The following is a 21,562-nucleotide window of genomic DNA, read 5'->3' on the forward strand; positions in this document are numbered from 1 at the left end:
GTGTGTAACTGAGAATGAAACACGTTAGTATTGGGATGTCACACGCGTCTACCCTTCCTGCAGACAACGTTCACCACTTCAGATGACATTCTCCACCTATAACTCTCGACTTCTCCGTCACCCGCACTCAGACCATACTCCTTTAGTTCTCAGAAACCACAGATTACACTCACTACTCTCATCTACATCCACCCAAAACTCAACCAGCTATCTTACCCAACCTTGCCAAGAATGGAGAAACCAACCATGGCAACGGGTTAGAAGCCACTGAAGTCCCCATCTTCTTCTGTTGCCGAGTGTAGAAGCTTGGGCTTTGGAATTTAGACTGAGGTCAGTTCACTCCTAAGGTAATCCCAACCCATCCTTGGTGTTCTAGTAATTTCGATTTGATTATAAGGTTGAGAAATTGATAGTTCTTCTTAAATCAAGGTTTGGAATTGGGGAAAAGTAGAAGTTTGGAGCTGGAGTTAATCGAAAGTCTTTGTCAGCTGAAGGGTGGAATTGTGCAGTACATAAATCGAAGAAGAAGGATTTTGGGTGAAGGCTCTTTGACTGGGTATTGATCGAATTGAGGTAAGAAGCATTCTTGGATTGGATTAAATTCTTAGCTGGGTGTAATTGTAATTAAAGTAGAAGTCTGGTACTCGGCAGGTTGGATGTTGGAGTAGTGATAGACGGGGAGCTTGCTTCACAAAGGTGTTTCGGGCAGGTGAGCTAGAATCCATCACCATATATTATTTGCGATGATTGTTTGTAAGAATAACAATCCAAGTTTGGTTACAATTGAGCTCTTTGTTGTCTGGAACGTTGGTTGATATCTTGGTCAACTTGGTTGTTTGTTTCTTGTTAAGAAATACCTTCTGACTTTGGATTAATTAACTTGTGGGCGGCTGGCACATCTATTTGTATATATATATATATAGGTAATTGTGCTATTGTGAGAGCTAAAGTGATAGGCGTGATAGTTGTGTATATTTGAGTACTTGGCAGAAACTAGATTTTAAATAAAGGCTTGGTTTGGTCTGGGAACATGCCAGGCATATACAAGTGAAGTTTTGGTCTTGTTTACTGCTACAAAGTACTGAGAGCACTTAATCACTTGTCGTGATATATATATACTTGTTTAAATGGGGTGTTAACAGCAAGGAAACATGGAGTTATTTTGTCTTATGGAAGTTAGTTGTTCACTGGGATTATTTACGTGATTTAGGATTGGTCGAAATTGGTATATAGGTGAAGGATAAATTATTTGTTCTAAGGAAGTTACTAACTTAGAATTGTCGGGTTTAGGATTCCAGTGACCGAAGCTTAACCAACGACGGTGATAGCTCGGAGATTGTCTAAGCACGGATTCCAGGTAGGGGGAACTCACCTACGCCTCGCTAGAGTTTTCTTTACATATTCGTTTTAAGTGTTGCATGACTTATGCACGGTTTCGGTATGTTTTATTTCTATTTTATTTTATTTTATTTTATCGGCACGGGAATAACTATTAACGTGTCGGGGCCGTGCTATACGGTCAAGTAAGTTAGATGACTTGAGAGCGAAGGGTGGCTCTGACTTCCTTGGGTTCGATCCCCAAAACCTCCGGAGGGTTAGTTACGCCGGTCGTCCGGGTATTTCCGATCGTAATGACGGGCCCGGTACGTGTGTGTAGCTAGGTAGTGGACGCTCTCGCTACGCTTACCTGGTAAACATTCTAATTAAGGTAAGGCCGTGTAGTTGGTCTATGGGACCGGTCATCTGGTTTGTAAGCTATTGGGATCCCGTCTACGAGTCGTGTACTTTATGATTTTCTTTATGCTATGTCTATGTTTTGCGCATTTCTAAGTTCGTGAAAATCCTTTACTGCATGCTATTTATAAAACCTAGTGGGGTTGAGCTCCTCTACTGGGCGATGAACGTATGTGATGCTCACCCCTACTTTCCCTCCAGGAACTGAGCAGGAGCCAGCTGAGGACCAGGCTTAGACACTTGGGTGTTGGCATCGTCAAGTTGTGAATAGCTTCTTTTGGACTTGACTGTTGGTCTGGCAGGTGTTGATTAGTCTCCCTTCTTTTGGAATTGTGAATGTGACTTTGTTTTGTTGTGGGAACCTTGTAAATTTGTTATTATCCGCCTGCCTATCTTTTGGTGTGTGTTACTTTGCGTGAACTTGAAACCCGAACCTTGGACTCGTGACATTGTGGAATGTAAATAAAGTACTCTTTTGTTGTAAAATCTTTACGCTTCCAAATTGTACTCTCAACCTCAATTGTAAACGTTCTTCTCACCACATTTCTAAAAGGCCTTGCAAGCTTTTGTGGCATGGGTTTGTAGCACAAGCTGCAGGCTCGTGTTCAGAGGCTTGCGGCGCTGTAACGTGATCCTTCCGGGGCGTTACATAAGCAAACACTCCTCCTTCTTCTCAGCATTTAAAAGTGCCTTTATACTCTCTAATATGATTAACTATAGCCAAATTCGTTAATTTCTTCATAGATTGATGACAATGCAAGTCAATTTAAGATCAATTTTTAGCCTTGGTTAAGTAAATTGTGTTTTTCTTGCATGTTTGAAGGCAAAAAACTAATTTAAATGGGCAACAAAATATGAAGAAATTGATGGAGCAGTGAAGGGTTAGTTACAATCAATCAAATTGAAGAGAACAATGAGACTCATGCCATTAAATTAGAAGTTTAGGGGCACATACAAAGTGCACGTAAATGAAATGATTTCAGCTCTATAAGGTATTTGAGAGATGAGCCGGAAAGGTGTATCATTCCCTTACCTTAAGATGTCATGCACTAAAACAATAATCGAATAACATAACATTAACTCCTCGACTAGTTCATCTTTGCTAAAATGCTACAAAAATTCTCCAAAGTCACATTAAACATGCTCCTAAATTATCGACTCAGAAAGTTCTCCGTGACCGAACAGAAAATATAAGGAGGGGGAAAAAATGAAAATGTAACCACCACCAGCAACGGTTTCAACCCCAGAAAATGCTCCCATCACTGAAAAACCCAGAACCCAGTTTCTCAATTCCACTACATCACAACCTAACCACCTCACCACCACCGCCTCAAGACGCCGCCTTTGCCACCCTTATTCTCAAATCCGACCCGCAATCCCTCCCCCGGATCCTCCACGACCCGAACATCCACTGGACCCCAGACTCCGTCAACAAAACCCTCAAGCGCCTCTGGAACCATGGCCCCAAAGCCCTCCTCTTCTTCAAAACCCTCGACCGCCACCCCACCTACACCCACTCCTCCTCCTCCTACGACCACGCCGTCGACATCGCCGGCCGTTTACGCGACTACAAGTCCCTCTGGGCCTTCGTCGCCCGAATGCGCGCCCGCCGGGTCGGCCCGGGTCCGAGAACCTTCGCCATCATCGCCGAGAGGTACGTCGCCGCCGGCAAACCCGATAGAGCTGTCAAAGTTTTTCTCTCTATGCATGAACATGGGTGCCCTCAGGATTTGAATTCTTTCAATACTGTTCTTGATGTGCTCTGTAAAGCTAAGCGAGTTGAAAAGGCTCACAATTTGTTTAAGGTGTTTAGGGGAAGATTTAGAGCTGATTGTGTTAGTTATAATGTGATTGTTAATGGGTGGTGTTTGATTAAGAGGACTCCTAAGGCATTAGAGGTTTTGAGGGAGATGGTGGAGAGGGGAATCGAGCCGAGTTTGGTTACTTATAATGTGATGCTTAAAGGGTATCTTAGAGCTGGGCAGGTTAAGGAGGCGTGGGAGTTTTTTTTGGAGATGAAGAAGAGGAAGTGTGAGATTGATGTTGTTACTTATACTACTCTGGTTCATGGGTTTGGTGTTGTCGGGGAGGTTAACAAGGCGAGGAGGATTTTCGATGGGATGGTTGAGGAGGGGGTGCTGCCTTCGGTTGCGACCTACAATGCGTTGATTCAGGTTTTGTGTAAGAAGGATAGCGTGGAGAATGCGGTGGTGGTTTTTGAGGAGATGGTGAGTAAGGGTTATGTGCCTAATGTGACGACGTATAATGTGTTGATTAGAGGGCTGTGTCATGCTGGTGATATGGAGAGGGGGATGGAGTTGATGGGGAGGATGAAGGGTGATGAGTGTGGGCCGAATGTTCAGACGTATAATGTTGTGATTCGGTACTTTTGTGATGATGGGGAGATTGATAAGGCGTTGGATGTGTTTGAGAAGATGGGTAGGGGAGAGTGCTTGCCTAATTTGGATACATACAATGTGTTGATTAGTGCCATGTTTGTGAGGAAGAAACCTGAAGATTTGTTAGTGGCAGGGAAGTTGCTGATTGAGATGGTTGATAGAGGATTTTTGCCCCGCAAGTACACCTTTAATCGGGTTCTGGATGGGCTTTTGTTAACTGGTAATCAAGGTTTTGCAAAAGAGATTCTGAGATTGCAGAGCAAATGTGGCCGTCTTCCTCGTCAGGTGAAATTATAAACTATGTCAGAATTCATAAAGACCCCATTACTGCCCCAAAGGGATTTCCCATTCCTATTGAAGCTTCACGCTCGATCTTATCTGCAACATTCTCTTCTCTGCTGTCTCATTAGAGTTTTTAGAATGAGCTGGCTATATTTGTAAACTAGTATTGAACAAGATAGTTATGTGCCACCCAAGTATGATGATCACCTTTCAGCGTTTTGGGATGTACCATGTGTGGAGTCACTTAATATGGGGAACAGGTCATGATTGTCATTGGCTTAGTAAAACAAAAAAGAAAAAGAAGAAGACGTGATTGTCTGCAGTGTTCATGATTTCAATGTTCAACATAAGCTTGTTCCATCCTGTTAACTGTCAGAACAAGGTATTGATTGTGATGAGGCTCAGGATGTTTGAACCTTTTTCACAGAGTGGTGTTATCGTATGTGATGCTTCTGGAGTTTCTTTTGTGCTGGACTCGTCCACCATCGCATCCTGAATTCAGCAATTGAGGCTGTAGCTTGTTTGTTGTAGCTGGTCTCAAACTGGAATGTGCCAACAACTTACAGGGCAGTGTTGAGGGAGGTAAATTGGGGGAATTTATCTACTCATCGTTCGGATGCACTTTTACCAGGTTGGTTGGAGTTGTATTGGTCGTGATTTGTGAAGCTGAAATTGTCACTCATTGAACTGACAAGCCAGCGAGACTGATTATCGTACTTCACTTTAAAAGATCATACTGTCAGTACCACATTTCTGAAGTAAAGCAGATCATTCAAACTTCAGTGCATATCTACTGTTTACAAATTTCAAGTGGCATACACTAGTTAGATTGAAGCTTGGAAATAATGTTAGGGGATCAATTTCATCATTTATTCCTTAATTTCTCTACTGCAAATATATTCTGGCGTTTTTATAGTAGCTGGTTCCTTGACCTTTGTGAATAGACATAGCAGAACTTTGTGAATCAAGTGTATGCTTACAATGAAGTTGATTCGACATATTTGATATAAAGATTGTGTCCGCTACCCAGATTCTTGATGAAACAACAAGGTCATCCACAGATAGATTATGGAAAGGAGCATGAAAAAGACGATGCGATGAATTTACATCAGTAATTTGGTTTTTGGTGGAAACAATGCTATCACAAAAATTAGAGATGGGATTATGAAATGTTGATCTTGAACGAATATGCCACATTAATGCATTATTTTCTTTACAACATTCATCTAAAAATTGTGGACAACACATTTTTTCAATGAATTTTCTTGTTTTCCGACTTTGGAAAACCGTAAAACCAATTCAGTTTGAGAAGTACTTAAAATTCATCATTTGAGAGAGGAAAAATTTTAGTAAGAAAATAAGAACATTCAATTTTGACCTAATTTTGAATGAAAGATCATTATTTTGATTTAAATTTAAATGTTTTTAATTTAATTTAATTTTTTTTGTGTAAGAAGGTTACGTCCTTGCTTCTAGAGATCTGATTTCCTAATACGTTCGTTACATTACTTCTCATTTTGTTTGGAAGTTGAAAAATAGAAAAAGATGGGGAAGAATTTTGGTTTGTACGGCTCGCCTAAAGGTTTTAGGTAAGTCACAAATGGTTAGAACTAGAAACAAATATTGCCAAAACAGAAGAAAACAACTCTAAAAAAAAATTACTAAAAAGAGAAAATTTCTGTTAGGTATCCCGGCCCAAATAATTGGAAACTAAAAAGCGGGAGGCAAAAACAGAGCCCGGCAAAAAAATTTGGCTCCAACCCAAATCAATAAAAATCCAAAGTCCAAAAAAAAAAAAAAAGCTTAGATTTTTCCCGCTCTTTCAAACTTTCAAACCCAAAAACCATCTCTCTCTTCGCGTCTTCTTCTTCTTTCAGATCCCTAAAACCCATACCCAAAACCAAACCCTCCCTCATTTTTCAAATCCCGCCTTAACGGTCCTCTATTAATCTCAGTCCTTCACTTCCCTTCCCTCCATTTATCCTCAACCATGGAGTCCGCCGAACCTCCACCTCCTCCTCCGCCGCCGCCGCCGCAACCGGAGACAGCTTCCAGGCACCACGCCTATAGCCGGAAGCAGAAGTCTCTCGGCCTCTTGTGCTCCAAGTACAGCCCTTTCTCTCCTCAATCTGTCTGATTTGTTGTTTGTGGCCCTGACATTTCCGTGAATTGCAGTTTCATTGCGCTGTACGATCGCGAAGGCGTCACCTCCGTCGGCCTAGACGACGCCGCTGCAAGATTAGGTTATTATTATTATTATATATATTTCTTTAATCTCTGACGTCATCATTTCCCGTTTGAGGAGTTTCGGGTTTTGGGGATCTGATTTGTTGTGCGAATTTGTGTGCAGGTGTGGAGAGGCGGCGGATCTACGATATCGTTAATGTGCTTGAGAGCGTTGGGGTCAGTTTTTTCGTTTCGAAATTTGGGGAGGGTTTTTAATTTTGACCCAAATTGAGGGTTTTTGACTTTGGGTGATTTGATTTTATAGGTTCTTTCGCGAAAGGCAAAGAACCAGTATACTTGGAAAGGGTTTGGGGCAATCCCTATTGCTTTACAGGAGCTAAAGGTATTTGCTTTTTTTACAGTTTATCTAAGATTCAGATCTGGTCTGTTAATTTTTGGTTATAAATTTTCTGGGAAATGTGGAATTGATTTTGGGTTTGGTGGTGTAATAGGAAGAGGGTCTGAAAGAGAACTTCAATACTTTCCATGGCAATCTCCAGGGCAATGATGATCCTAAAGTAAGTGAAAGGATTGTTCTTTTAATTGTGAAATTTGGTTTTATTTTTTGGAAATTTGGTTTTTGATTCTGGTAATCAAGATATTGTTGTTTCTTTCTTTTGCAGTGTTCACAGGGTTCAGATGATGAGGAAGGTGATGAGAGTGGTCCTGCAACTGGGAGTCAGAATGAGAACCTCAGTGTCAATCCCAAATCTTCAGCAAACTCAAAAAATGGTAAATCTTTGTTTTGGATTACCACATGTAGTTTGATGGGTCATTCATACGGTGTTAAGTTGGCTTTTATTTTTGGTCTAACTTTTTGGTATATGAAGCTAATGTTGTGACATCTTTGTTTTGGTAAACTTTTGCAGATAATAGAAGGGAAAAGTCTCTGGCACTACTTACACAGAATTTTGTGAAGCTCTTCGTCTGCTCCACTGTAAGTGCAATGCTTATTGTAACTTGCTCATTTGATAAAACCATCATCGGTTTGCTATGTCATTTTTTATGATCTTTGATTGTGAGTTATGAACTCGTAGGTAGAATCCATCTCCCTTGACGAAGCTGCAAGGTTATTACTTGGGGATGCACACAATGCATCTGTAATGAGAAGTAAGAAATCTATACTTGCTTTTGTTTACTCTTGAATCTTTGTGACATATTACTTAAAAAGGAGCTGAAACTCTTTGGTTTTTTCTACTTGATGAAGCAGCTAAAGTAAGGCGGATTTATGATATTGCAAATGTTTTGTCCTCCATGAATCTTATTGAAAAGGTAAAACTTGTAGAACTTGTGATAAAGAAATTTTAGAATTCATCATCTCTTAAACAGCTAGTATAATATACTGCCAAGCTAAATTGTGCCCCTTCAAAAATATGTAGACCCACACAGCAGATACAAGGAAGCCTGCATATAAATGGTTGGGATTAAGAGGAAAAGATGCTGCAAGTTCAGCTTCAGACGAGTCTAGAAAAAGAGCCTTTGGAACAGACATCACAAACGTCAGTTGTAAGAGGGGCAAGGTAGAATCTTCTACTGCTGGGAAATTGGAAGCTCAGAAACAAAAGCAACATGAGAGTACAGTACGGCAACGTGAGAGCATAGTACGTAAGGTTGATAGGAACAATTTAGAGGACTCAAAAGAAAATACAAAGAGCTACCAGTTTGGCCCTTTTGCTCCAGTTACTATTGCCAGAGCTGGGAATTTCAACATGAAGAAGGTTGACTGGGACAATTTGTCGTCTACTTACCGTCCCCAGTATCAGAATCAAGGTATCATCTTATGCTTCAGCCTGATGTTCACTGATTTTTTTATATTTTGGGTAGTAAATGGTGCTGTGTTTACCATCTATCACAAGTCAGGTACTCATTGCAGCTAATAAATTACTTTTTAGGTTATATTCACTTCAGGAAACCAACAAAGGCCTCGATTTTAGTTTATTGTATAGAGAGATGAATGAGGGCCCCATCTTTTCTCTTGAGAGCTCCATTTTTCTCTTAAATGATCTGTGTATTATCATCAGCCTTGGACCCTTTTTGATGTAGGAGCAGGAGGAAGTAGTGGGAGAAAGAGAAGAGAGGAGGAAAGAGAAATAAACAGAACAGGAGAGTATGGGATAGAAGAAGATCAAGAACAAGAGGAAGTTAGGTTTTGATTTGTAAATCGATTTAAGATTCAAGTATCCTCCATTAGGTTGCAGTAGGAATTATTTATAGGCTGTCCAAACCCAGTAATGGAGATAAAGCTAGCCAACAAGAAAATCCCAGTGGGTGGTGTATAGGAGTGAAATAACCCAACCCCCTAAAAGTGACAGAAATCCCAATTTAAATACAATATTACAACGTATTTCCACACATTTTGATGCAAATTACTAATTCAACGGTTTTGTGTGATCAATCTTGCAGCTTTGAAGGAGCTGTTTTCTCATTACATGGAAGCATGGAAGTCATGGTACTCTGAAGTTGTTGAGAAGCCAATCGAAACTTGATGTTTCTCCATTTTCGTTACATTCCCAAATTGATTGAGGAAATTGCTTCTGTTCAACTCTCGATGTTGACTCGGCAAAGAAGGGATCGCCCTGTTGGATGCATTTCTCCATGCTCCATTTTAGAATGGCAATCCTCAGGATACTTTTTAACATTTTGTGACCCTGTTTATCGGCATTCAATACAGATTCTTTTCTTGGTTTATGCAACTGATTGCTAGTTCTAGATGATTAGGTTGAAGTGAATGTTGTATAGATATGGCAGGCTTATTTGCTCCTTTCTCGAGTCTACAATTGTTAACTTTCTGGAAACGAGAATATGCATTAGGCTTGATTAACTCCTTATTGCAGTAAGCTGGTTCTTGTTTGGCCAACAGGATTAGTGTTCTTATTAGGTTCAGAGCGGCTGGCCTGGGGTTTGGCATAATGAAATTAGGAGTCAAGTGCTAACAAATGACTTCCACTTAATTCTCGACGCCAAATTTGGGTTCCCACAACTTTTTTAGGGTTTGCTAACGGTTGGGATTGGAACTCATTCAAAGTAACTTTATAAATTTAAATATAAAATACTAACTTATATTAATCTTTTATTAGTAAGACTTCAATTTACAAATGAACAGTGAACTATTTGAATTACCAGTCATGACACTAAAGAGCAATCAAAGTTGTATCATAGTGCGAGAAATTGTGAAGTAAAGTTGGGTGGCCACCCTTGTATCACAGAATTATTTCCTCCTGAACACTCAGATTGAGTGTCTTATGGGGGAGGACAATGCTGTTGATAACCACGACTTCATCTTCAACTGTCACATCTTCACCTGGATTATTAAAAATAGTATTCAGATCAGATAGTGTGTATTATGTGATTTCAAAACAAAGGAAAGAGTAAAAAAGAAGGATGATGTATAAACAAAAACAAGAACAACTGGTACCAAGGATTGTGATCCCGAGCTTAGAATTGTAATTCCCACTAGCCTGAAATCATAGTAGCAAACAAAACTAAGAAAACCAATTGCAACAATCGTAGGCATATACATGTTATCTTAATCAACATAAATAGCAATGGAATTTTTGGCCTTGCCTGGATACGAGACCATTTCCCAATAGAAGATTTCCATCCAATAATTGCATGCATAACAACTGCATTTTCCTGACAGAAAACATTATAAATTTGTTAACATAAGGTTAACAAATTGAGTTTGAGTTGTGCTCCCGACCTTTAGTTCAGCTGTATACCTTAATTTCGACATTGTCAAGTATGATACAACTTATGAGCCTCACACCAGCTCCTATACGAGCATTTGCAGATATTGAGACATTAGGGCCAATCTGTGGGACCAGATATCAGGAGATTGTTAATACGTTACTAGAACCATACAGTAAAAACTGATCAAGAGTTCAAGACCAATGCTAATGCTAGGTTCAGTGTGCATACTTTAGCACTTGGGTGTACTTTTGCTGATGGATGGATGTAAACATCACCAGAAATACTGGCACTCTTTGTACCATCCCCACTTACCAACAGATGGGGACTGGTGACTCTGAATTGTGAAAGATACAACCCAGAACATTTCAAGGACATTCTGCAGTGAAACCAAAATATTTACCATATTATTCAGATCAATGAGGGAAAATGTTATTAAAGCAAATAAACACTTGAGAGGCAAATCTAACCCAGGAGTTTTAATCTGTTCCCAGAAGTCCATGGTTTCATATGTATATAACTGCTTCTTTCCTGCAAAAGGGGATAGGATATCTTGATCCAACCTTACAAAATGTGTGGATGCACTCCTGTAAAAGGAACTTTGTATCAGCTAAGGTTTACCAACAATAACTTCATAATAGGCTAACAGCCATTGAAACTATGGAGGTAGGTATGATAATGTCAGGCAGGATATTAACATTCACAAATCAAGGTGTCAACCCGGAAAGATGTCTCATCCCAACCCCACAACTTTCCCCATAAAAGGGAGAAAGGAAAAAAAAAAAAAAAACAAGACCTTGTTTTTTCTCTTTTACAAAACGCTTTTCTTACAACAGTTCTAAAAGCTCATTTGGCTGAAGGTTTTCACTGTTTCTGTTTGAATGACCACAAACTATTCGGGGACAGAGAAACCAAACAGGCTCTAACAAGTAGATGCCTCACGATACCCTGTAACAGTTTCTATATATATTTATTATAGTACAGAGGTCCTTTTATACTAGAGTAATTAGAAACCTTGTTGCGGAGTGCAGGGCTTCAAAACTGGATAGACGTCTTAAGTCAGCTGCAAATGATAGAGAGTTCACATGTCAGCAGGATAAAGAGACCAAGTTTTTGTTGACTTAACTTTCATATCAATCAGCTTTTCTGGTTAATTTGGAAAGTTGAAAACTAGATATAAACCGGTGCATTGCAAATCTTATGTTGCAGCACATGAATAGAATAGGATAGCCTATGCATGGAGAATGTATCACTGACCTCCGTCCTTCCGCTGAGAGGAAACACCCTCTATGGCATTAAAAATATCCGGTGTGAATATGTAGACACCACAATTTATCCGGTCACTGACCTGAATAAAATAACAACATCACAAGGAGGATAAAACAGAAAAACAAGAGGCATGCAGGAAAGAAATCTTAATTCAAGTTCACTGAGGCACTAAGCTCAAGTGAAAACCCGATCTCAAACATACAAAAGTCTCAGGCTTCTCTGTGTAATGCAGCAGTTCATTGGTGACTGGATCAGCTACAAGTTCCCCAAACTGACTTGCTGACTCAGCAGAAACCTATACAGAAAAAAGAAGATAACCTAACAAGGAGAAATTTTGGTATATAAAAACAGAAGATTTAACTTAGCCAGAATTCTATTTGTGCATCCGTTGACTAACCTTGATTACCAGGATCGTTCCCATCCCACCATATTTTCTGTGAGCCTCTGCAGATAGAAATGAAAAGGTATCAATTAACTTTCTGCAAGCCACAAAATGAACAAGTTATGAAGTTAACGCTTCACAAACATCAGCAGCTCATTAAATAGTTACCAAGCATTTCTGGAAGCGGAAAACTGCAGCAAACATCACAGTTCAGCAAGAAAATGTGCGACTGCATGCAAAAGTAAGAGCCAAATCAGCATTTTCCTTTACAAAACATTGCCATAAATATTGGGTAAGCATGTCATCAAAATATCCAAGTGCGTAACAAATATGCACAAATACAGAGAAGAAAAAGCAAAACGAGAGATTTGAAAAAGTAAAATAGAAGGAAACAAGAAAGAAATACACAACACTCAATCAATTAACCCAAACAGGAAGTAGTAGGGAAAAGGTAATAACCGGGCTGTCTTCCATGATCAGATCTCTGAAGTTATAAAGTCCACCAGCTGAACCATGTGGCCTGTCTTCCCTCAAATATCTAAACAAAACGAATGATCAGTAAACTAAAAGTCACTAGCCAGTTCAACATTTCGATATCTATTAGAAACTAATAACTACAAAAGAAAAGAGCAATAACTTACCTAACGGGGACCTTAAGCTCATTAGAGATTGCGGATACATATAATGATAACTCACGCTCCTCATAGAAACCAATGAGAAAGATTTGCCCCAGGTTAGGAATCTGTAATACAAAGAAACATACAGTATTGAACTACTGAGGACACAATAACACATAAATGACAACTATAACTTCAAGAATATACCTTTTTACAAGCAGAAATTGGATGATGAACCATTGGTTGTCCCGCTAAAGGAAAAAGTGGCTTCGGAATATTCAATGACAGTGGCCGGAATCTAGTGCCTGTAGAATTTCATTTCAAGTGAAACTCCTTATATAATAAGAAATGCATAATAGGTCACTTTATGATTCAGTTACACAATTGGATCACTGTGAACCAAGTTACAAAATTGTAATACAAATGCCATAGTTCTTCATTCATGGTTTGAACAATGAAATTAACCATTTCCAGTTATAGCTTTTCAAATTTACAGCAACAAGCAAGCGATCTCATTGTTGAAGCAACAAAGTACCAAACTTTGCAACAGGAATTCAGAGCATAATACTCAAAATCCATAGAAAAGAAAAGGGTATCGTTCATTATTGGATCCAATTATCAAAGTAACTCAACACTTCCATACCTTTAGTGGGCCCACCCACCATGATCACAGCAACAACTTTCTCCTCCGAGCTCCCCATCTGGCTCTTAACACAAATCCAGATCCCAAAGCCAACAACAACAACAACCCCTTGTCTGCTACAAAACCAGAACCTTCAACAACCTTAATGAACTGAGAGAACCCAAATGCATAACTTTATGGGTAACACTAGGGAACAAGAAAGGTACTGTTTTGCACAGAAAGATTTGTACTTTTTAACACAGAAAGTGAGAGGGGGATAAAGGGTAGTGTCTGAAAGTGAAATCTGGTTCCAGTAAAAAGTGGGTGTCGGTGAATATACGGGTTGATACAGTATATGCCGAAATGGTAGAAACATCACCACTCCTCGCTGCTGATAAGCACTGCGCCACTGCCAAGGAAGTTTCCGTTTTGGCTTCTCATTGCTTTTTGGGGCACAAGGGAAGGAGCGGTGTGGGACCATTGGAATGTGAAGCCCACAGCTATGGATTTGGCTCAGATCATTGGGGACCCAGTAAAATGTTTTTTCTGCTTATCCTTTTCTCTTCGTTTTAATTTTTTTTTTTTTGGGTGTAAGTCTTCGTTTTGATTTCAATCCAAAGTAAAAACTGTTTGCACTTTAAAATCAGTTAAAAAAATTTGATCTTTTGGTTCTTGGGAGATTGACTTTGTTAAAAATTTCGATAAAAAAAGGAAAAGTTAAGTTAGATTAAATCGTTCTTATATATTTCGTGACCGATTGATCCGCACATTAAAAACGTGAATAGGCATGTAAACAGAAAAATTGTCTCAAGTCATGTTGCATATTCAAATGGTAGAGCAAATGTTGGATCTTTTTGTACGAGGTGCTACGTGAAGAGCAATAATCTGAAACCAAAGTGGTGTGGAAGGGTAATTGACGCGGGAAGCGTGTAACCTAGGTTTACCAGCAATAAACCTAAAATAAAAGATTCTGGAGTCCACCAGAGATAAAAGAGAAAACTCTCAATTTTGATTGATAATTTGATAAAAGATCGTTCTGCAGCCGTTTAAGGTTGCTTATATATGGGAAAAGAAACCCTAAGGCGACTAACAATGAAACTCTAAAGCCCATGGATTAAAACAAAACAAATCCAAAATAAACTAGAAAATCTAAAATAAAAAGAATGTAAAACTAACCTAAAAATATAAATCACGAATCGGATAATTAAGACGATACATTTTGGCCTAAATCTGATAGGGCTCACTAAAGTGAGTCTTGAATATCTCATCGTTCCCATTCTGGAAAGGTATCATGCGTTTCAAACGGACATTCTGGCCAAAAGTTAGTCAAATCTGATTCAAAATCAAAACCTGACTTTTCGCACGAGAAACCCGAAAAGTCCAAAACCAAATCTTCTTGAATATTCCAGCGGCTAGTAATCTGATTACGCGTGAGTTACCTATTTTCCAATCACTCTTCTTGATTCTACACCGCTTTTTTACTTTTATGGTTTTTCGGCTAAACTGGGTCCATTCTCGTCCTACATCAGTTATACTTGGCTAACCAGCTATGGTTAACCAAGCCAATAACAAGAGGAAACATATCCATTTAACAAGGATAATACTCGTAGTTTATTGCTGTGAAATCTTCTTCACACTCTTGTCAAACACTTTTAGCTGATTATTGGACACGTGTCCTCTTATATAGTTAGCCAAGTATTATCTCATATGGAATGGTAGATTGAGGGTGGATAACCTACTAAATCAAATCTCCATGTAGTGAAAAATACATTATCTGTGGCCGGAAAAGATAAAATTGGCAAGTATTTAATTGTAAAATGCAATTGCAGAGACTCTTGAGATGTAGACACGTCTGAAATGAGCACATGAGATAAGATTTAGCTGATGAGCTGGCTGGACTGATTTGGCCAGGAAAATAAGTCAGCTAGATCAGAAAACGTTAGGTAGTGCTTCATTTTATAATAATGCCCCTACCCTTTCAATTAATTAAGGTGGTCACCAAGAATGGGGCTTCAGTCTATAATAATGCCCTACCCTTTCTGATAGCAGAAGTTTAAACTTTGAGAAAGATTGTAGTCTACTCTAAACCAATATGAAGTTTTAACCCTCAATCTTTCTCCCTTGAGACACAAGCAACAACGGAAAAGCAATAACATGTTGATTAAGAACCACCCAAGACTTGGGTTAGTTTTGTATATGTTCCACCTTCCAACTTTAGATCCAGCCTACAGAACTTATTGTAATCCTTTCACATACAAGTTGTACTAGCCCACAAGTGACTGACACTGTCACTGCAACGCAGCTAATATATCACTATTACCCTCAATGTACCTCTGAATTCAAAACATGTGAATCCACGGTTATAAAGCTTTCACTAGTTATTTCAGAAACTTCTTGCATCCAATTTAGTACAATTAACCCCTTATTTCATAGATATCAGCAAGCTTGCAGTTTACCCGGTTCCTTTGTAGGAAACTATCACAGTTTTGAAGGCGACTTGTACCAACCCCAAGGTTCATCAGATATATATTGAGTAACCTGCTTCACGGTCATGTAATTATCAAGTCCCCTGTTGAAAAGAGAAGATATAATCACCATCAGCAGTTCATTCACAGTAATCATGGGAGGTAGTCTGGTGATCAGTATATTCAATAGTATGGTTATGTTCATCAGTCTTTATACTAAATTCAAGTAGGATAAATCGGGCAGTCCTTATAGAAAAATTCAGATAAAGCCATACCATGTCCCTAATTCACGCCCGAAACCACTACGTTTGTTGCCTCCCCAAGGAGCCTGAGTGAAGCATGGTTGTGAACAATTGATCCAGACAACTCCTGCCTGAAAGGCCTGCAAAACAGAACAGAGAACGCAATCCATAATTACAATGCTGTTTTATGAATATTGGGGAAGGAAGACTCATTGAAACTAGAAGTACAAAGAGAGGTCTCACCTTAGCAACGCGCTCACACCTTTCTAAATCATTCGATATGACAGCAGCACCCAAGCCAAATCTGTTAAATATTAAAACCATTAGAACTTAGAAAGGAGAATTCCCAGATGCAATCACAAAACTAGAAGAGGAAAGTGGACCCAGAAGAAAAAATAATAACAAAAACAAAACCGGCCAAAACAAATTTCCCATAATTAACGAGGAAAAATAAGAGTCAACTCACTGGGTGTCATTTGCTAATTCAATAGCTTCTTCTTCTGAACTGAATGTTTTGACACAAAGAACAGGTCCGAAAACTTCTTCTCTCCAAATTTGCATGGAGTTTGTGACATCGGTTATGATGGTTGGTTCAATGTAAAATCCTTTCTTTAGATGCTGCCATCCATTTGTAAAATAAATCACATGTTAGCTACAAATCATAAAGCAAAATGTTCTTGATAAGGGCAGAGGTTATACCTCAGGACGAACCCCACCAGACAAAACTTTTGCGCCTTCACTCTTAGCTGTTGAGATGATCTTCAATATTTTCTGATACTGAATATGAAGCAAATATTAGATGCTTCAATCATTTATGAGTTATGACTGATCAAAAAATTTATACACAAAAGGTAAATATTAGATGTATAGTGAGGATCTATCGAAAAGACAAGGTATTGATTGTATTCTAGTGCTTCTCCATAGTCTAAGATGTTCTGATGGACCTGTTGATTGAAAACCCTCTCTCGAAATAGAAAGAAAAAAAAAATGCAGAAATATGTACCTGCCCTTCAGAAACAACAGGGCCAAGCCTGCAACCTTCTTCCATAGGATCTGAAATCTTGATGTTTTTGCACCATTCGACAAGTCTGTCTAAGAATTTTGCAGCGATGCTTTCCTGAAATAAGTACAAGGAATTAAAAATTAAGTAGAGAGAATTAAAAATTAAGTAGAGAAGCTTGTTTAAGATGGCAATATGGTAAGAACTTCTATTAACTAGGTTTGTTTTCACTTTCAATTACGCTCAGGAAGTAGCACACTCGTACACATTGATGTTGTTTATGGCACAGAAAATACCAATAACCACCATGATCTAGAGTTGTTGAATTGATAAGCAATATCTGTTCAGTTCTAAGAGAAGCAATTCAGAAGGGAATTGTATAAGTGATGTAGAATCTTTCTATCATACTTACATGCACTATAAGACGGGATGTTGCACTGCAAATCTGACCGTTTGTCCAAAAGACGCCAAAGGCCGTCCATTCAGCAGCTGATTGTATCATAAGAGTAAACAACTTATCATACAGTACCAGAAGTGTAGATTCCATGTGTTTAACTAGTTTCTACGGGAAGTTACTTATTTAACCAAGAAACAAGTATAGTAATTTAAAAATAGCTTCAACAGGTACTAACCTTTCTCAATATCAACATCGTCAAAAACAACAATTGGGCTTTTCCCTCCAAGCTCCAAAGAAACAGGCTACCACAAATGGCATAGGAGAAAGTATATGAAGATCAAATGAACAGAATGAAAGACACAAATAAAAATGACTAACTGCTGAATTATAGAGCTAGCATACCTTGACCTGTTGAGCCGCTGCTGACATAACCTTGCTCCCTGTGAGAGTACTTCCAGTAAATGCAATCTGTTGAATACAAGTTTATAAGCTACTACAGCGTGGTAGCTGACAACTCAAAGAAACAACAAAATTTGCAGGATATATAAAAGCTGGAGTTGAACCTTATCAACATGGGGGTGAGATGCCAAAGGAGCGCCAGCTTCATGGCCCAGCCCAGTCAGAATATTGAGGACACCAGGAGGAAGACCAATCTCTCTACACACCTCAGCTAGCTCCAAACAAGTTCTGGAATTAATTGTTAAATGATGATAAACATACAATAGAATAATAAACATAAGAACTGAACTAAGTACATATAAACCAAAGGAGGACATACACCGATGCCAGCTCAGACGGCTTCAGTATTGCAGCACACCCAGCAGCCAAGGCAGGAGCTACCTTCCATGTAGCCATTAATAAAGGGTAGTTCCTTAACATAAAAAAGAAGCACTTCATTAACATATAAATCACGAAGATTCTCCATAGTAGCACCGAAAGACCATCTACAAGATAAAACCCCATATACCCAAAAATTACCCTCGCCAACCAACCTTTCTAGGACCATTGGAAACCCACAATTTAGTTTTACAGATGATTGATTACTTTTTACAAACAGGTTACAGGCTTCAAGCAAGAAACAAGTAGTGCATAATCGTTTAATAAAAAGAAGCAGCAAGTACCATGGAGTAATCAACGCAACAACCCCGATGGGCTCCTTCAGAACATGAGATTTAAACGTTTCCATGGGAAGTGAAATAGAAAGGTTTTGCTGTTTATCCAAACCTTCAGCAAGGTCCGCATAGTACTCAAAACACCCGGCCACATCTTCCTGCATTGCACATGCCAACGCATAAGAAACTATGCACAATAAACAAAAGCTCAACCAGAGAGTCACTACATACCATGTCCCATACGGCTTCATCCAGTGGTTTTCCACAATCACTTGCTTCAAGTTTCGCTAGCTCAGATTTCCTCTCTGTTATCTACACGAAAACAACAAGTCTTGAGCTAAAATTATATACAACCGCGGCAAAGAACAAAACCAGATCACAGCCAAATGGTCAGAGACACTACCTTAGCAGCAATGGCTCGCAAATACTTAGCACGAACCGCCCCCGGTGCCGAAGCCCAATCTTTCCCCTTGTTCCTGGCAAGGGCTTTCCGAGCCGCCTCCACCGCAATCTCCACATCTTCAGCAGTAGCTGCCGGAATATCCCCTGGCACAACAGTTCCACAACAAACTCACCCATCAGATTTCACTCCGATCATCACAAATCCACCATTGCAATTCACATCAAGTTAGGAACAGTAATAACACCTCAAGCTGAAAACAAAACCTTCCTAAACCCTAGGAAAATGAGAAAAAAAAAAATCTGATCCAACTCAATCAAAACTGTAATTCGCTCTCCTTCTGATTCTTGCTCGTCGATTTCGTCGCCAATCAAAAGCGACGAGAAACGAAGTAAAGAAACTGCGCTAGCAGCAAAGCACGAAAGATTTGAATGAATAGAGAGAGAGAGAGATTACCGATGGCTTGTTCGGTGGCTGGGTTGATGATAGGGATGCGTTTCTTGAGAACTGGTTCCCTCCACTCGCCGCCGATGAAGAGTTGCCGGCTCGGAATTTGGATCGCCATTTTCACTCTCTCTCTCTCTCTGTGACTGTTAGTTCAACTCTGATTGTGGTCGGTTTCAGCTGAGATATGATAGTGCAAGTTTTTCCATAAAAGATGATTTACATGCGTGTAATTTTGCTTTCTCAGCCCAATTAAGATAATATTTTATTCGTCTACCCGTTTCTTTATCACTTGACGAAATGATACTAGAAGCGATACTAAAAGCGAAATTCACCAACCACCACAGGTGGTCGTGTTGGTAAGAGCCTCCAGGTGTGGAACCCTCATACCCGGGTTCGAATCCCGCTGACGCTTATTTTTGACAAGATCCCCGAGCACGGATTAGTCTCTGGGCCTAGGAAGCCTTTGAGGACACCGTGTGATTGAACAATCAAAAAAAAAAAAAGCGAAATTCACCACAAAAAAAAAAAGAAAAAAAAATGATACTAGAAGCGAAATTGAATTTCCTAATGCCGAAGTATTGATGTAGATATGCAGTTTGGATCGTCATGCATAGGCCGGAAAGTTATATGAATTAAGTTGGATAATTTATGAAGGAAAAGTTTTGCTTTGATTTTTTTTTTTTTTTCTGATTATAATTCAGATAAATATTTCTCTTGCTGGAACGGTCATACGGCTGTTCATACTTTGATCTCATAGCTAGATGGTATCCTCAAAATCTTGAAATTGTCAAATTGTCATGAAGTGTGTGCTATAGCATACGAATTCTCTTCCACTTAGGGCTGTTTAAACATAAAGCATTCTTTTAAGGTTCATTTTTGGTAGTTGAAATATTGCCTTCAAGAGGCAAGATCTATATATCAGCGACCTATGCCGATGACAAATTTGTTGGAAATACTGAAATAGTTGTGCCCGATTGCATGTGTAAACACAATATATACAAGCATTTTCTAGTGCTATTTTTGAGGAACAATGCATGCGTTGTATCTGATTTTACCGTAACACACATACAATAATCAACTCCTTGCAACAGGTTCATTCTTTTTCAAAGCTGTTATACTGATATGAGAAGAGATCGAACACACTTGATATCGTATACATGCATGAGATGGAAGAACATAATTGACAGTTCATGAAATTGAATGTTCATTACATGCAAGAGATCAAGTTTGCAGCACATAGACAATTATTTGCCAAGAATTAATCACTGTAATTACTGTTTAGCTTGGGTCTCATTTCTCTGACGGAAAGCTTTGTACCACTGAGCAGAGAAAGTTTGGGGATACGCTTCAAATTGTCATTGAAATTTAAATCAATGTAGTAAATCCCAAATCTCAACAACGACATACCCCATTCAAAGTCGTCGAATAAACACCAACAGAGGTACCCTTTGATGTTTACTCCACTCCTGCAGCAAGTGAAATCATAACGCAATAAGTGTTTAGAAGTAGAAGATCACTTAATTAGTTATGATATTAATAATGTGAATATGTTCACTTACTTAATTGCCTTGTTGAGACGATACAAATGACGAACAATATTGGAGAATCGATCCAAGTCCTTTAATCGTCCAAGAATTGGTAAGTTGGATAGAGGAATCCTACAAAGATCGGAAAAATATGAAAAACATCGATATAAAAACTTACGTTGGGATATTGAGTATACATATGCCATACCCTGAAGTACAAGAAATCGAACCATTTTCAGCAATATAGACGTTTGGGTTTTGATATTTTTGCTTTATATAGACCATCAGTTTCTCCAACCTTCTGGCCAATATCCATTGTCCTGCATTGTAATCATATTTTGTAAGTACTTGATCAGTAGATATGCAGATATATAACTACTGATAGAAACAAAAATAGCAAGAATGTACACAAAGATCTGAAATTCGTAGCGAGCCAAGAGGAACCCCAGTTTTGTTCAAACCTGCATGCGGAATGGCCCAACTTGTGACTCAAACCCATTGCTCCTTTTCTGGAGCAAGTCGATATTTTGACGGTAGATGATAGATAGACATTTTTAAACCAGCAGAATCCCGGAGGCGCGCTACTTTCACTCACAAGGTCAATATTTCCAGTAAAACGAGATCCTTCCTTCCTTCTCATAGTCACAGACGGAGCGAGAGAGCAAAACAAAGAGGGAAAATGGCTTATCTATCATGCATCATCCACACCCTCTTCTCTCTTCCATAACCGGCCGCCACACCGCCCACACCCTCTC

At 39.1% G+C, this 21,562-nt stretch overlaps 4 protein-coding genes and 1 long non-coding RNA gene across 9 annotated transcripts; 3 read left to right on the plus strand and 2 right to left on the minus strand.

Moving 5' to 3' along the window:
- LOC133742674 (uncharacterized) lies at window positions 1-2,220 on the plus strand. Of its 2 annotated transcripts, XR_009862668.1 has the most exons (5): window positions 1-347; window positions 430-573; window positions 652-709; window positions 1,291-1,357; window positions 1,936-2,220. It is a non-coding gene; the product is annotated as an uncharacterized LOC133742674 (long non-coding RNA). The 2 variants fall into 2 exon arrangements; XR_009862667.1 differs by lacking the exon at window positions 1,291-1,357 and having other exon boundaries at window positions 8-347.
- A 674-nt stretch (window positions 2,221-2,894) lies between these two features.
- On the plus strand, window positions 2,895-5,634 carry LOC133742671 (pentatricopeptide repeat-containing protein At1g74900, mitochondrial). The gene has a single exon (XM_062170351.1). It carries the CDS (start codon window positions 2,985-2,987, stop codon window positions 4,428-4,430), a length of 1,446 nt encoding a protein of 481 aa, XP_062026335.1. The 5' UTR covers window positions 2,895-2,984; the 3' UTR covers window positions 4,431-5,634.
- Window positions 5,635-6,233: 599 nt separating this feature from the next.
- LOC133742672 (E2F transcription factor-like E2FE) lies at window positions 6,234-9,425 on the plus strand. 4 transcript variants are annotated; one of them, XM_062170352.1, is made up of 12 exons: window positions 6,234-6,521; window positions 6,591-6,658; window positions 6,766-6,818; window positions 6,907-6,984; window positions 7,094-7,159; window positions 7,265-7,373; window positions 7,511-7,578; window positions 7,679-7,751; window positions 7,849-7,913; window positions 8,021-8,411; window positions 8,685-8,782; window positions 9,045-9,425. In XM_062170352.1, the coding sequence occupies exons 1-12, from the start codon at window positions 6,406-6,408 to the stop codon at window positions 9,048-9,050; spliced, it is 1,191 nt and encodes a 396-aa protein (XP_062026336.1). In that variant the 5' UTR covers window positions 6,234-6,405; the 3' UTR covers window positions 9,051-9,425. The 4 variants fall into 4 exon arrangements, with proteins under 4 accessions (XP_062026336.1, XP_062026337.1, XP_062026338.1 ...); XM_062170353.1 differs by having other exon boundaries at window positions 7,852-7,913; XM_062170354.1 differs by lacking the exon at window positions 8,685-8,782.
- Window positions 9,426-9,666: 241 nt separating this feature from the next.
- On the minus strand, window positions 9,667-13,667 carry LOC133742675 (uncharacterized). The gene is made up of 15 exons (XM_062170356.1): window positions 13,240-13,667; window positions 12,804-12,901; window positions 12,621-12,721; window positions 12,439-12,517; window positions 12,148-12,208; window positions 11,995-12,041; window positions 11,800-11,892; window positions 11,586-11,676; window positions 11,343-11,391; window positions 10,799-10,915; window positions 10,560-10,707; window positions 10,361-10,453; window positions 10,206-10,274; window positions 10,057-10,099; window positions 9,667-9,942 (listed from the first exon to the last, which is right to left on the minus strand). The coding sequence occupies exons 1-15, from the start codon at window positions 13,295-13,297 to the stop codon at window positions 9,842-9,844; spliced, it is 1,248 nt and encodes a 415-aa protein (XP_062026340.1). The 5' UTR covers window positions 13,298-13,667; the 3' UTR covers window positions 9,667-9,841.
- A 1,689-nt stretch (window positions 13,668-15,356) lies between these two features.
- On the minus strand, window positions 15,357-19,541 carry LOC133745563 (aminoaldehyde dehydrogenase 2, peroxisomal). The gene is made up of 15 exons (XM_062173653.1): window positions 19,291-19,541; window positions 18,838-18,980; window positions 18,666-18,746; window positions 18,444-18,592; window positions 18,101-18,193; window positions 17,886-18,009; window positions 17,725-17,790; window positions 17,558-17,624; window positions 17,338-17,414; window positions 16,929-17,042; window positions 16,625-16,702; window positions 16,392-16,543; window positions 16,169-16,229; window positions 15,959-16,065; window positions 15,357-15,787 (listed from the first exon to the last, which is right to left on the minus strand). The coding sequence occupies exons 1-15, from the start codon at window positions 19,397-19,399 to the stop codon at window positions 15,697-15,699; spliced, it is 1,512 nt and encodes a 503-aa protein (XP_062029637.1). The 5' UTR covers window positions 19,400-19,541; the 3' UTR covers window positions 15,357-15,696.
- Between the last annotated feature and the right edge of the window lie 2,021 nt (window positions 19,542-21,562).

The sequence above is a fragment of the Rosa rugosa genome, chromosome 4 (assembly GCF_958449725.1).
Source record: "Rosa rugosa chromosome 4, drRosRugo1.1, whole genome shotgun sequence".
NCBI classification, from domain to species: Eukaryota; Viridiplantae; Streptophyta; class Magnoliopsida; order Rosales; family Rosaceae; genus Rosa; species Rosa rugosa.

Coding starts and splice junctions, on each gene's coding strand:
- LOC133742671 (XM_062170351.1), top strand. CDS start 2,985: ATGCTCCCATCACTGAAAAACCCAGAACCCAGTTTCTCAATTCCACTA.
- LOC133742672 (XM_062170352.1), top strand. CDS start 6,406: ATGGAGTCCGCCGAACCTCCACCTCCTCCTCCGCCGCCGCCGCCGCAA. Junction 7,160..7,264: donor AGGGCAATGATGATCCTAAA/GTAAGTGAAAGG, acceptor TTTCTTTTGCAG/TGTTCACAGGGTTCAGATGA. Junction 7,914..8,020: donor CCATGAATCTTATTGAAAAG/GTAAAACTTGTA, acceptor AAAAATATGTAG/ACCCACACAGCAGATACAAG.
- LOC133742675 (XM_062170356.1), bottom strand. CDS start 13,297: ATGGGGAGCTCGGAGGAGAAAGTTGTTGCTGTGATCATGGTGGGTGGG. Junction 12,518..12,620: donor GAGCTTAAGGTCCCCGTTAG/GTAAGTTATTGC, acceptor CGTTTTGTTTAG/ATATTTGAGGGAAGACAGGC. Junction 11,392..11,585: donor CTCTCAGCGGAAGGACGGAG/GTCAGTGATACA, acceptor TATCATTTGCAG/CTGACTTAAGACGTCTATCC.
- LOC133745563 (XM_062173653.1), bottom strand. CDS start 19,399: ATGGCGATCCAAATTCCGAGCCGGCAACTCTTCATCGGCGGCGAGTGG. Junction 18,194..18,443: donor GTTGCGTTGATTACTCCATG/GTACTTGCTGCT, acceptor TTTTATGTTAAG/GAACTACCCTTTATTAATGG. Junction 17,625..17,724: donor CAGCGGCTCAACAGGTCAAG/GTATGCTAGCTC, acceptor CATTTGTGGTAG/CCTGTTTCTTTGGAGCTTGG.